This window comes from Jaculus jaculus, chromosome 18 (assembly GCF_020740685.1).
Source record: "Jaculus jaculus isolate mJacJac1 chromosome 18, mJacJac1.mat.Y.cur, whole genome shotgun sequence".
Taxonomy (NCBI): Eukaryota; Metazoa; Chordata; class Mammalia; order Rodentia; family Dipodidae; genus Jaculus; species Jaculus jaculus.
This window is the reverse complement of record NC_059119.1, coordinates 63,536,970-63,551,279: the sequence shown is the minus strand read 5'-3', so window position 1 is coordinate 63,551,279 and position 14,310 is coordinate 63,536,970. Positions and strand designations below refer to the sequence as shown.

The 14,310-nt window shown below is 47.2% G+C and overlaps 1 protein-coding gene across 1 annotated transcript in view; it reads right to left on the bottom strand.

The window, feature by feature from the left end:
* Galm (galactose mutarotase) overlaps window positions 1-5,799 on the bottom strand; it is a 41,575-nt gene extending 35,776 nt beyond the window's left edge. The window contains exon 1 of the mRNA XM_004660058.2: window positions 5,575-5,799. Coding sequence (XP_004660115.2) covers window positions 5,575-5,764 — 190 coding nt within the window. The 5' untranslated portion in view covers window positions 5,765-5,799. The remainder of the gene's footprint in view (window positions 1-5,574) is intronic.
* Between the last annotated feature and the right edge of the window lie 8,511 nt (window positions 5,800-14,310).

The following is a 14,310-nucleotide window of genomic DNA, read 5'->3' as shown; positions in this document are numbered from 1 at the left end:
TGAAGTTCTCTCTTTCAATCCTAAGACAGTCTGGGAAAACCTGAAGGATCAGGCTTTACAAAGGGAGGGAGGGGGGCTGGAGAAATGGGCTCAATGGATAAGGCTCTTGTCAGCAAGCATGAGTGCCTGAGTTCTGACTCGCAGAACCCACATCAAGCCAGGCACTGTAGTGAGTATCTATATTCCCAGTGCATTGATTGATTAATAGGAGGCAGAGATAGGAACATCCACCCAAAGCTGGTCACCCAGCCAGCCTGGCAAACACAGCAACAAATAACATGAACAACGAAGGCCCTGTCTCAAGCAAGGTGGGCTCACACATGTATACACACACACACACACACACACACACACACACACACACACACACACACAGAGCTAGCTAGAGTCCATTTGCAACAACTTCAAAGATAGCTAGACATATTAGAGAGTGTTACTTAATGTCATAAAAGTGTTTTCCCTTCAACTTCTGTTTTCAGAACAGTCTTCTTTCCTTTTAAAATAATTCAATTGTCGGGCTGGAGAGACAGCTTAGTGATTAAGGTTCTTGCCTGAGAAGCCACGTTAGCCAGATGCACAAAGGTGAAGCAAGCACAAGGTCGCGCGTGCCCACTAGGTGGAAATAAAAACGTCCATCTTGACCCAGCACGAAGGATATCTGAAATGCTTTCATTCAAGCTGGCACTTCATGAAGCTGGGATGCACAGGCGTGAGAAAACTGCTAACTAACTCTCAAGACAGTGACTGTACAAGCACGTGAGCCTGGGAGAGTCTCGGCCCAGGAGTCTCTCCACACGAGGGGCGAGGTGCCGCCACGCTCATCCTCAACCCTAGGCCTGTGCGGACAGAGACTAGGGCTCAGAAACAGCAGAAGCTCTGGACCAGTAAGAGATTCAACTGCAAGGAAGAAACATGTGGTGAGCAATGGAGGGGACACCTGATGTTTTTTCCCTAGCTGCTTCAGGGGAATGCGTATCAGCACATGCCTGTGTATACACAGCCACTGCTGCACACATACTACACACACACACACACACACACACACACACACGAGATGTTGGCACCAGAGAGATTTTTTTTGGGGGGGAGGGGAGAAATTGATGCAGGGTCTCTCTCTAGCCCAGGGTGGCCTTGAACTCACGGCAGTCCTCCTACCTCTGCCTCCTGAGTACGGGGATTAAAGGCGTGCGCCACCACATCCAGCCACACTGCTTCATCACGTGGATCACACTAACAGTCTGACACCTTGTGGTTTTATTTTACATTAATGTGACTCTTCTGAACTAAAGTTGGTGAGGAGTGAAGTGTGTGTGTGTGCCTCTGTGTGTGCATTTTTCTTTATTATCATTATTATTATTTATCAGACAGAGAGAATTGGCATGCCAGGGCTTCCAGCCACTGTATGGAACTCTGGACATGTACATCATCTTGTGCACATGTGCAACCTTGTGCTCCTGCATCACATTGTGTATCTGCCTTACGTGGGACCTGAAGTGTCCTTAGGCTTCAGGCAAGTGCCTTAGCCCCTAACCCATCTCTCCAGCTCATGTGTATCTTTTTTGTTGTTGTTGTTTATTTTTATTTATTTATTTGAGAGCAACAGAGAGAAAAAGAGGCAGATAGAGAGTGAATGGGTGCGCCGGGGCCTCTAGCCACTGCAAATGAACTCCAGATGCATGCACCACCTTGTGCATCTGGTTTACGTGAGTCCTGGGGAATCGAGCCTCGAACCGGGGTTCTTAGGCTTCATAGGTAAGCGTTTAACCACTAAGCCATCTCTCCAGCCCCATGTGTATCTTTCTTAATGGTGAGAAGGAATCAGGTGATGCATGCAGGTACCCACAGCTTATCTCCAGCTTTCTCATTGGTTCTGCAATTCTAGGCCATCTCTCCTGTACTCCCTTGACTCCACTATAATCTTCTTTCATCTCAGCCAGGAAAAAGCTAACTGTCAGCTCAGAGAGGAATGGCTCTAAAGAACTCTCCTCGATCTAGAGTCTGCGTCACACCTTCCTGTCTGCTAAGCCTCCTCATTTACAATTCTGCTAAGAAGTTTCTTCTCTAGTACAAGCTGTGGAGGCTGGAGGGAGGAGGGTGGGGATAAGACATTAAGACAGAGTGAGGAGGCTGAAGAGATGGCTTAAAGGTTAAGGAGCTTGCCTGCAAAGCCCAAGAGCCCAGGTTTGATTCTCCAGGTCCCACAGAAGCCCAATGCACAAGGTGACGCATGCGTCTGGAGTTCATTTGCAGTGGCTAGAGGCCCTGGCACGTCCATTCTCTCTCTATCTCTGTCTAAAATAAAAATAAATTTAAAATATTAAAAAAAAACAGTATGCAGTGGTAAAGAAAAATGAAGTTATGATATTTGCAGGAAAATGGATGGATCTGGAAAGGATTATTCTAAGTGAGGTAACCCAGGCCCAGAGCACCAAGCATCGTATGTTCTCTCTCATATGTGGATCCTAACTACAGATGATTGGACTTCTGTGTGAGTAGGAAGAAAACTCAGTAGCAAAGGCCAATAAGCTAGAAAAGAGATATAAAGGGAAGAGAAAGAAGGGAGGGGGGTACTTAAAAGGATGGTATTGTATGTATGTAAGTAGAAGAATAAATTAATGCGGGTGAAAAGACCCACAGTGAAGTCAGGGAAGAGATTGAGTAAAGGAAAGGTGGAGGGAGGGCTAATCAAAATCTAAGAGGATATAAATAAATCATATGGAAACCTACTTTTTTGGGCTATGGAACTCTCAGGAGCTGTAGATTATTGCTAGAAATTTTTCAGAGCCAGGGATGGGATAATTTACAGTGAGTTGTTGGCCAGGGAGGTCCTGATGCCCCCAAACCATTATAGGCCATTGCCGAGGCCCTTGGTTTCCCATCAGGAATAGATGGTAAGACCCTATTCATGAAGACTCCACATACTTGGGCTGCAAGGCCACTGAGAAATCCTGCTGATTTCTGAGCTGATAACCTCCTCCATGTAGACCAGCTGACAGAAAGCTGGAAGAAGCCATTCTGCATGCAATTCAATGGGAGAAAGAGAAATCACCAGTGAAGATACTCAACAGTGGACATTGCAAACCTTAATTTTGGCCAATCAGGTCAAATGAGCCAACGGGTGCAATAGTGGCACATCTGTCATGGGGGAAACCAAATGCCCTCTAATTTGGATTGGAGGCCCGCTCCATGGGAGGGAATACATCCCTGACCTTGGGATGACTCAGAAGGCATCATGGTGCTGAGAAGAAGTGACAGAGGAGTGCTCAACACTGCAATATCTCTATCACACCTTCCATGCATGGCTCAGGGTTCATTGCAGAAGAGATGGCGGAAAGAATGTAAGTGCCAAAGGTAGGGTAGGACTCCTTACAACGTGCTCCTCCAGACACAAAATGGCCTGGATATCCATGACCTCACAGTGCCTGACACTACCTACACAAGACCATCATAATAAGGGGAAAAGATCATAACATCAAAATAAGAGAGACTGATTGAGAGGGGGAGGAGATATGATGGAGACTGGAGCTTCAAAGGGGAAAGTTGGGGGAGGGAGGGTATTACCATGGGATATTTTTTATAATCATGGAAATTGTTAATAATAAAAATTTTTTTGAGCCAGGCATGGTGGTGCACGCCTTTAATCCCAGCACTTGGGAGGCAGAGATAGGAGGATTGAAGTGAGTTCAAGGCCACCCTGAGCCTCCATAGTGAATTCCAGGTCAGCCAGGGATAGAGTGAGACCCTACCTCAAAAAAAAAAAAAAATTTTTTTTTGAAGAGAAAAAAATAAACAGAGTATGCCAGGCGTGGTGGTGCACACCTTTAATTCCAGCACTTGGGAGGCAGCAGTAGGACTGCCATGAGTTCAAGGCCATCCTGAGACTCCATAGTGAATTCCAGGTCAGCCTGGGCTAGAGTGAGACCCCACCTCAAAAAAAAAAAAAAAAAAAAAAGACAGAGTTTGGAACAGGAGCCCCATCTATGAGCGATATAGTCTTACAATAAGTCTTGTTAAGGACACAAAGAACATTGTTTTTCCTAAAGAGGAACCAAAACTCTCCAGGTTTTCCTGTGGACCTTCAAAAACTGAGCCAAGTTAAACATCTGAAGAACCAAACAGTCAGACAGACACATAAAAGGAAAACTTCAAACCTTTTTGCACCCCATCACTGAGTGGAGGGTGCCAACTCTCTTCTTGGCGGAGTTTATTTCAAGCCTCTTTTGTCTATTTATGCTATAGGACCACGACACAGCAAGATGTCCATTTTGCCCTTGCTGGAGAATTAAACTGCTGTTGTAGTTACTTAACTATGCAATTATATCGGGTTAAAAGATGTCTTTTCTGGTTGGAGAGATGGTTTGGCGGTTAAGGCACTTGCCTGAAAAACCAAAGAACCCAGGTTCCATTCCCCAGGACTTACTTAAGCTGGTGGCACATGAGTCTGGAGTTTGTTTGCAGCTGCTGAAGGCCCTAGTGCACTCATTCATTCTCTCTCTCTTTCTCCCCCGGCTTCTTTCTCTCTCTCAAGTAAATAAAATAAATAAAAATTTGTATTTTCCAGCCAGGTGTGGTGGCACACAGCTTTAGAAAGATCACCCTGAGTTCGAGGCCACCCTGAGACTCCATAGTGAATTCCAGCCCGAGCTAGAAAAACCTCAGAAAACAAATAATTGTCTTTTCCAGCTGAAGTTCAAGGTGAAGGTGGCCCTTGTCTGTCTTGTTGAATGAGTGCACTGAATGAACAGAGTTTTAAATGCATGATCCTAATTGCCTAGTAGGTCCTGCTGGCATATAAGGCCACCCTGAGACTACAGAGCGAATTCCAGGTCAGCCTGGGCTAGAGTGAAACCCTACCTCGAAAAAGAAAAAAAAAAAGGTTTAAGACACTTGCCTGCAAACTCTTACAACCCGGTTTTCGATTCTCCAGTACCCCCGTAAAGCAGGATGCACAAAGTGGCACATGCATCTGGAGTTCATTTGCAGCAGCTGGAGACCCTGGCGCGCCCATATTCTCTCTCTCTCTCTCTCTCTCTCTCTCTCTCTCTCTCTCTCTCTCTCTCTCTCTCTCTCTCTTTCTCTCTCTCTCTCTCTCGCTGTGTCTCGTGTCTCTGTCTCTTTCTCTCTCTTCCTGACAATTCATTGCACGGCTAGGAGCACGGCCTCCCCGACTGGCTAGGGCAAGCTCCCCCTGCGCAGGTACGCGGTGGGCATGTCCACAACCCTGAGGCCCGTTTCTGCGGCGGAAGGGAGCAGCAGACGCCCGGCTGGCATTTCCTTAGGAGCCACACCCCTCCTGCCGGCCGGGCAAAGGTCGCGGACAAGTCGGGGTGGCTCCGCGACGCCCTAGCCCCACAGCTATTTGCATTTGCTGTGTTAGTTTGCTTTTCGAGGTCGGGTCTCGCTCTGGCCCAGGCTGACCTGGACGTCACTCAGGGTGGCCTCGAGCTCACGGCGATCCTCCGACCCGTGCCTCCCGAGGGCCGGATTAGAGGCCACGTTTAGTTTGCTTTCCCAAGTACGTGGCAGCCAGCAGACCCATTGGCGGGGCCCGGGGTGCGAGAGGCCGGCACCCACCTTCCAGCCCCGCGAAGCCCAGCACCACGTCCGCGGCGCTGCCCCGCCGGTCCGGGGCTTCCAGCGCGGCGACGGCGCAGCCCCAGGAGAGGAGGTCCACGCGCAGCTGCTCGGAGCGCAGCCGGAACCGCTCCACCGTGCCCAGCCCCGAGGGCAGCTCGCCGAACGCCGCCCTGGTCACCGACACCATGAGGACGCTCCGCGCTCAACCCCGCGATCTGCGAACCGCAGCCGGGGGGACCCGACTTTACAGAAGGGGCGGGACTCTGCCCGACTCCTCCTCTCCCCTCCCGGCCTGACCTCGGGAGTGACCACTCCTGCAAACAAAATCCTTTCCTAAGTCTTCCCTCGACCTCAGGTTACAGGAAGGCAAACTTTCCAGGCTTGCAGTTTTTTTCCATCCCTTTTCTAACCCTGGCTGCACTGCAAGACGGGAAGGGCAGTCTTTGGGAGGTAACATTGCATCTTGGATCACGCAGTCTTACTAAACCCAACGCGACCCCCTCTCTCCTACCTTCAGTGAGATGGCCATTAACGATAGGGACAATGAGGCAGATGAGGGGGAATTCTGGTTAGTTCCTAGCTCCAGGACGTAAGAACAGAAATAACTTTCCTCCCGCAAGCTTTTGTTTGGGTGCTTTGTGCCAGCAATTTGAAGCTGACTGCAACAGTAAAATTGCTATTGAGAAGTGGGGTCGTTACTGCCAAAAACCCGACTGTGTGGCTTTTGGAACTGATTTGTGAAGGAATATGGAAGGATATGAAACCTTGGCATAAGAGATGCCTTGCGGTGCTGTAAGTATGGCTTGTTGGATTCTGGTCAGAGTCAAGAACCGTGAATGCGGTAAGAACTACGGACAGTGAAGTTTGGTTTATGAGTGTGAGAACGAGCTTGATAGGGACTGGGCTGGGAGCAGTTAGCATGAGAGGCTTGCTGCGGACGCCTGCCTGGCTCTGAGAACTTCTGTAGTCCTACTTGTCGACATGGACTGGTGTAAGCAGAAAGGTATGGCGCAGAAAGAAAATTTTTGGGCAGAAACTGCTCCTTGTTCAGTGGCAATAGTTTGAGAGATTACAGCCTTTCAGGTTGGGTCAGCTGTTCTGCATCCGGAAAGCAGAAACAATGCAGGTTCTTTTGAAACCAGGGGCCTAAATGCTAAAGGAGTGTCCTGGTCTTCAAAGTCTGCTTTATACTCCCCCCCCACACACACACACCTGGTTTAAAAAGTTGGTAGCCCATCTGGTACTATGGAGTACAACAAATGCAGGAAAGAGAGTCATTGGATTTGCAGCACAGTTTTGGTTTTGGAAATGGCCATGGATAATGTGAAGTAAGGCTGTTGGAAGTCCCTGCGTGGAGACCCAATGAAGCCATGAGGGTGAACCGTAGATTGTGGTGGAGACCCAATGGCGATGCCAGAACTACTGAATGGCCAAGGGGAGCTGCCAGCTCGTATGGAGTTTTTCTCCACGTTTCTGAGCAGCCCAGCTGGAGGGATGGAATTGGAATTGTACAGACTTGTCACTGCTTAAAGTTGTCAGACTTGGAGTTACAGAATTTGATATTTGCCCTGTTTGTTTTAAATCCTGAATTTGTTCAACCTTTCTTTGATGTACTCAATGGTGTCTTTTTGTAGTGTGAATGTTTATTCTGCACCATTATTATTATTATTATTATTTTCATATTATGGCCCAATTAAGAGACCTTGGACCATAGGGGTGTTTAGACAGCAATTTTTTTTTCAAGGTAGGATCTCATGCTAGACCAGGCTGACCTGGAATTCACTATGTAGTCTCAGGGTGGTCCTGAACTCATGGCAATCCTCCTACCTCTGCCTCCCAAGTGCTGGCATTAAAGGCATGTGCCACCATGCCCAGCTAGACAGCATTGGTTTTAATTAAAAAAGAAAAGTATGGGGACTTTTAAAGTGAACTGAATGCATTGCATTTTACATCATGGATCGTCATTAGTTTATGGAGGCCAGGCACAAAACGTAGTGGTTTAACTCAGACGCCCCTTGTAAACCTGTGCTCTGCGTGCTTGATTCTCAGCCGATGGCAGTTTGGGAGTTGGAGCCTTGGTGGAGGTGTGTTGCTGGGGGCGGGCTCATGGGTGTTGCAGCCAACTTCTCCTTGCCAGTGTTGGGCACCCTCTCCAGCCGCTCGTGCCTGCCAGGAGGCGATGCCCAGCCTCTCCTCATGCCATTGTTCTCCCTTGAGTCGTAAGCCAAAATGAACCTTTTTGTTTTTCCCCACAGGCTGCTTTTGGTCTGGCACTTTGTACCAGCAACCCAAAACTGACTGCAACTAGCCCACAAGCTCCCTGAATTCTCTTCTCTCTGCCTCCCTTCTCCCTCTAGGAGTGCTGAGATTACAGAAGTGTGCTACTTTGTCCAGCTTTAAGTGCATTCTGGGAAACCCAAACTCAAGTCCTCTCTCGTGAACAGCAAACACTTTACCCATTGCACCACTGACCCAGCCCTAGATTTTTTTGTTGTTGTTGTTTTTCAAGGTAGGGTTTCACACTAGCCTAGACTGACCTGGAACTCACTGTGTAGTCTCAGGATGGCCTCACGGCGATCCTCCTACCTCTGCCTCCCGAGTGCTAGGATTAAAGGTGTGCATGACCACGCCTGGCCAATTTTTAAAAAAGTATTTTATCTATTTATTTATTTGAGAGAGAGTGAGAGCGAGAGAGGCAGATAGAAAGAATGGATGGTACTGGGCCTCTAGCCACCACAAATGAACTACAGATGCCTGTGCCCTCTTGTGCATCTAGCATTATGTTAATACTGGGGAATTGAACCTTGGTTGTTCTTTTTTTTCAAGGTAGGGTCTCACTCTAGCCAAGGCTGACCTTACCTGGAATTCACTATGTAGTTTCAAGGTGGCCTTGAACTCATGGTGATCCTCTGCCTCCCGAGTGCTGGGATTAAAGGTGTGTGCTACCACACTCGGCAAATCTCAGTTCTTGAGCTTTATAGGCAAGTGCCTTGACAGCTAAGCTATCTCTCTAGCCTGATAATTTTTTATAATGTATTTCCTGGGACTGAAGAGATGGCTTAGCACTTAAGATGTTTATCTGCAAAGCCTAAGGACCCAGGTTCAATTCCCCAGTATCCAAGTAAAGCAAGATGCACAAAGTGGCACATGCATCTGGAATTTGCTTGCAGTGGCTAGAGGCCCTGGTGTGCCCATTCTTTGTCTTTTTTTCTGAATATTTATTTATTTGAGAGAGAGAGGTAGAGGAGGGCAGAGAATGGCCACTAGGGAATCGAACCTGGGTCCTTAGGCTTTGCAGGCAAGTGCCTTAACTGCTAAGCCATCTGTCCAGCTCCATTCTCTCTTTCTCTCACTTACTCTCAAATAAATAAAAAAAATATTTTTAAAACTGAATGCACTTTGTTACTCTTGTGCCTGCAATTTCTCATTCTGGGAGCCTTGGGTATCAACTCAGGAATCTGCTTATTTTTCATACCCTTTGGATTATCTGGGACCAGACTTAAATAATCAGCCCCCCCCCACACACACAATTTGGCTTTGATGGCTAAGGGGCAAGATAAAGCTGTTAAAAACCTTAATAGGAAGCCGGGCATGGTGGTGCACGCCTTTAATCCCAGCACTTGGGAAACTAAGGTAGGAGGATCACCATGAGTTTGAGGCCACCCTGACAATACATATTGAATTCCAGGTCAGCCTGGGCTAGAGACCCTATCTCAAAAGAACAAAACAAAACCAATAGAGCCAGAGCTGCAGCCAATAAAACAAGGCCATCCTTGCCCAGAGCAGTGAGAAAGAGTGAGGATGGCGGCATGAATGTGTTGCGGGTGGAAACAGAGGCTTAGTGTGCAATGGCCCATGGGTCCTGAGCTGGCTGAGCCCCTGGTCAGTGAGTACTCCTACATGATCACAACCAAGGAAGAAGAAGCTGGGTCACTGCAGCTGAGAAAGACCCTCACTGCAGAAATGGTCCTATCGACAACAGGGACAGGCAGGAACCCATTCAGCCAGAGACGATGGTGATTTGGGCCCAGGAGATCAGTGGTCACCCTGCCGGGCTCTTCAGCAGGCCTCTGGTGTTGGCTTTTGCGTGTAGGAATTACTAGGCTCCATTCCTGGGCTACTTCCTGGGCCCTCTCAGGCTACTTGTAGAAGAGTCCATAGTGTGTCTCAGAGAACCTGTGTGAGGTGTGTGCGTGCATATGCGTCTGTGTGAATGTATGTGTAGCCTGGAAGACAATTCTGCTGAACAGTGGTGTATGTGATGGCTACCCACGACCATGGCTGAACCCTCAAAGTCTTCTTTGATTCCAAGTTTTCCTGTTACTTGATTCAAAGATGTTCAGTTCGAGCTCTAAAAGACAATGTGCTGGTTTAGCTTGCCCATTAGAGGCCAGGGCCGGGTCTCATGGAGGCCAGTGTTAAATGATGGTTAGAGAATATTATTATGAAGTGGAAGGCAACATGACAGAGGACTGAGAGACAGAAGATGGCCAGTACCCTGAAACCTATGGGCCCTTCTTGCCCAAAACCCTGACCTCTGGAATCCACGTCTGCGTATCTCTCAACTTGAATTGTCATCGGCCAGCCAGCCTCAATCTCAGGCTGCGGAATAAGCTGGGCCCCAAGTTTGGGTGAAGAAACAGGACCTGTGCACCATAGGCTGGTTGTGAGCCTCCTGGACTTCTTGCCTCCAGCCTCTTCCTCTCCTGGAAGCACAGGCCTGCATGCTGGGGAGAGAGCAGGGAGCTGGTGGCCCCACCAGAGTCTGCTTTTTATTTATTTATTTTTTTAATATTTTATTTTTAATATATTTATTACAGAGAAAGAGAGAATGGGCCCACCAGGGCTTCCAGCCACTGCAAATGAACTCCAGACACATGCACCACCTTGTGTCTCTGGTTTATGTGGGTCCTGGGGAATCGAACCAGGATCCTTTGGCTTTGCAGGCAAGCGCCTTAACTGCTAAGCCATCTCCCCAGCCCCAGAGTCTGCTTTTGATGAAAGCTTGTCCTGCATGGTGCTGGAGGAGGGGAGAGCCAAGTGACCGTGGAACAGACACTTGCCAGAGTGGAGGCCCAGGCTTGGGACAAGGTCTTCTCTGTACAAGCGTGTCATATGTACAAGCATGTATATGAGCATGTCACGTGTACAAGCAGCTCATGCATGGTAACTTGGCCAGGACAGAAACTGCCGTAACTGTGAAGAGTGCAAGGACTCTGGGGACTCAGAACAAGGAGGACATGAGCATTTGACATGTCCACGACCATCAAGATTCAGCCCTGCATAGCGCCTGGCATATGGGAGACCCTAAACAAAGGTTGGTGGCATTGCAGAAAAAAAGCTGGGCGTGGTGGTACATGCCTTTAATCCCAGCACTTGGGAGGTAGAGGTAGCAGGATCTTTGTGAGTTCGAGGCCAACTTGAGACTACATAGTGAATTCCAGGTCAGCCTGAGCTAGAGGGAGACCCTACCTTGAAAAAACCACACACACACAACACACACACACACACGCCACCTTAGTAGGGCCATGAGATAAAATCTAGGCCCTGTCATCCATTACTAAATGTGGCAGTGCTATAAGGGTACAGGCTCTAGAAAGGAGGAGGGTGCTGGGGGTCTGAAGACATGTTTTACTCAATTCATCTGCATTCTTGGTCTTTCTTTAGCCCTGCTTTTTCTTTTTTTTTTTTTTTTTTTTGCCTTTGTTGCTGGATACTTCGGATGGTATCTCAGTAACTGTGATGAGCAAGAAAATGCAACTGTGATTAGAAAATTCAGAGAAGGTCTGGAGTGGTGGCTCAGTGGTAAAAAGTTCTGGCTTGCAAGCTTGGCATCCTGTGTTCCATTCCTCAGGACCCTTGCAAATAACAACAACAATAATAATACATAAACAAAATATTTTGATGAAAATAAAATTCCAAAAAGAAAAAGAATTCAGAGAATAGAGACCACAGTCCTTTTACCAGGTGCTAAGAAAACATAGCAACTATCTCACTCGTTTTTGTCTGTAAAATTTGAAGGAGTGTTTAGCTTTCTTGCTACAAAACCTAACTTCCGCATCATAAAACAGGAGAATTGTGATATGCAAAGGAAAAACAGCTTGTGGCAGACTTCAGCGGAAGCACAGCATATAATGACAAAAAGACACAAAGGAGTCAAATTATAGACTGCCCTGCCCTTGTACTTTTGTGCTATTGCCCAGAAGCACTCTCGGGCGCTGCTTCATTGGAACGTCTCATAAATTCTGCCAGGCTCCGCAGCCCACTTAACACGTGTGCCTGACTCATGCCCGAGCCCTTTCTGCGGTGCCATGTTAGCAGAGATGTCTTGGAACTTCTTCTGCCAGCAGGAAGACCACATTTTTCCCCCCTCTCAGCCCACAGTTCTCAATGTTCTGCCAAATTCATGCTGTCACAGGAAGACATAAATGCATCTGAGTGGCTAGCACCCAATGCCTCACTGCTTGGCATGGTAGAAAATGAAACACCCAGCCAGGCCTTTAATCCCAGCACTCGGGAGGCAGAGGTAGGAGGATCACCGTGAGTCCAAGGCCGACCTGAGACTCCATAGTGAATTCCAGGTCAGCCTGGCTACAGTGAGACCCTACCTTGAAAAACCAAAAACAAAGAAAAGAAAAGGAAACACTCCATATCTCCATAAGATGTGAGGGGAGGACACATCTTGATTTCATTTTCCTTTTTGTTCAATATATCATCTGAGGCAGAACTACTTATGTGAGGCACAATCTTTGATTTTCCTTGGCCAAATATCCCATTTTCTTAATTTCACAATGATACTCTACTGGAATATTTGTGTACCATGTGCATACACACTCAAAGCCTAAATCTAGTGGAATGTTCTTGTCTACAGAGAGGTCAGCAGCAATATAGTAATCTAAGAAATAAAAGTTGCTAAATTCTGGGGCTGGAGAAGTGGTTTAGTGGTTAAGGCACTTGCCTGTGAAACCTAAGGACCCAGATTCTATTCCCCAGGACCCATGTAAGCCAGATGCACAAGGTGGCGCATGGGGCTGGAGTTTGTTTGCAGTGGCTGGAGGCCCTTGTGTGCCCATTTTCGCTGTCTCTAATAAATAAAATAAAAATAAAATCTTAAAAAATATATATATAAATAAAATTTGCCAGGCATGGTGGCACACACCTTTAATCCCAGCACTCAGGAAGCAGAGGTAAGAGGAATGCCATGAGTTCGAGGTCACCCTGAGACTACACTACCTAGACAAAGGAAGTAAAAGATCATGACATCAAAATAAAAGAGAGACTGATTGAGAGGGAAAGGGGATATGATAGAGAATGGAGTTTCAAAGGGGAAAGTGGCGGGGAGGGAGGGCATTACCACAGGATATTGTTTACAATCATGGAAGTTGTTAATAAAAAATAAAAATAAAAAAAGAGGGCTGGAGAGATGGCTTAGCGGTTAAGCGCTTGCTTGTGAAGCCTAAGGACCCCGGTTCGAGGCTCGGTTCCCCAGGTCCCACGTTAGCCAGATGCACAAGGGGGTGCACGCGTCTGGAGTTCGTTTGCAGTGGCTGGAAGCCCTGGCGCGCCCATTCTCTCTCTTTCCCTCTATGTGTCTTTCTCTCTATGTCTGTCGCTCTCAAATAAATAAATAAAAAATGAACCAAAAAAAACTTTAAAAAAAAAAGATTCAGTCATACAAAACCTTTGTAAGATCTAAGCCAGCTGTGGTGGCACACGCCTTTAATCCCAGCATTTGGGAGGCAGAGGCAGGAGGATTGCCATGAGTTCGAGGCCACCCTGAGACTACATAGGGAATTCCAGGTCAGCTTGAACTAGCTAGAGTGAGACCCTACCTCGAAAAAAAAAAAAAATCAAACTAAACAAACAAAAACTTTGTAAGCTCTGAGTGCATGGGCAAAATGCCCCAAAAGCTCTTTTTCCTTAAAAAATATTTTCATTATTTATTTGTAAGCAGAAAGAGAGAGAGAATAGGCATTGCAATTCCAAATACATGCATCTGTATTTGTGTATCTGGCTTTACATGGGGACTGGGGAATCAAACCTAGGCTTTCCAAGCAAGTACTTTTAACCACTGAGCCATCTCTCCAGCCCCCCTGTTTTTTTGAGGTAGTGTCTCCCTCTAGCCCAGGCTGACCTGGAACTTACTCTGCAGCTCAGGCTGGCATGGAACTCATGACCATCCTCCTACCTCAGGCACCCAAGTTCTGGGATTAAAAAGTTTTGTCATTCACCCTGTCAACAGGCTCTTCTGAACTAAAGTGCTTTCCATCTCCCATCTACTAATACCACAGTGTCACTTCTGGCTTCCTGCAAGCACTGAAACTTTCAGTTTCTGCTTCACCACTCACTGGTGTTTAGATTTCAACTTCTGTTGTCTCAGCAGGAATGAATTCATTCCTGTTTTCTTTTTTTTTTTTTCAAGGTAGGGTCTCACTCTAGGCCAGGTTGACCTGGAATTCACTATGTAGTCTCAGGGTGGCCTTGAATTCTCGGTGACCCTCCTACCTCTGCCTCCCAAGTGCTGGGATTAAAGGTGTGCACCATCATACCCTGCTCTCTATGTTCATTTTTTTAATTTTTTCATTTATTTATGAGAGAGAGTGAGAGAAGGAGAGACAAAGGAGCAAATAGAGAATGGGAACTTCACAGCCTCCAGCCACTGCAAATGAACTACAGATGCATGTGCCCCCTTGCGCATCTGGCTTATGTGGGTCCTGGGGAGTTAAACCTGGG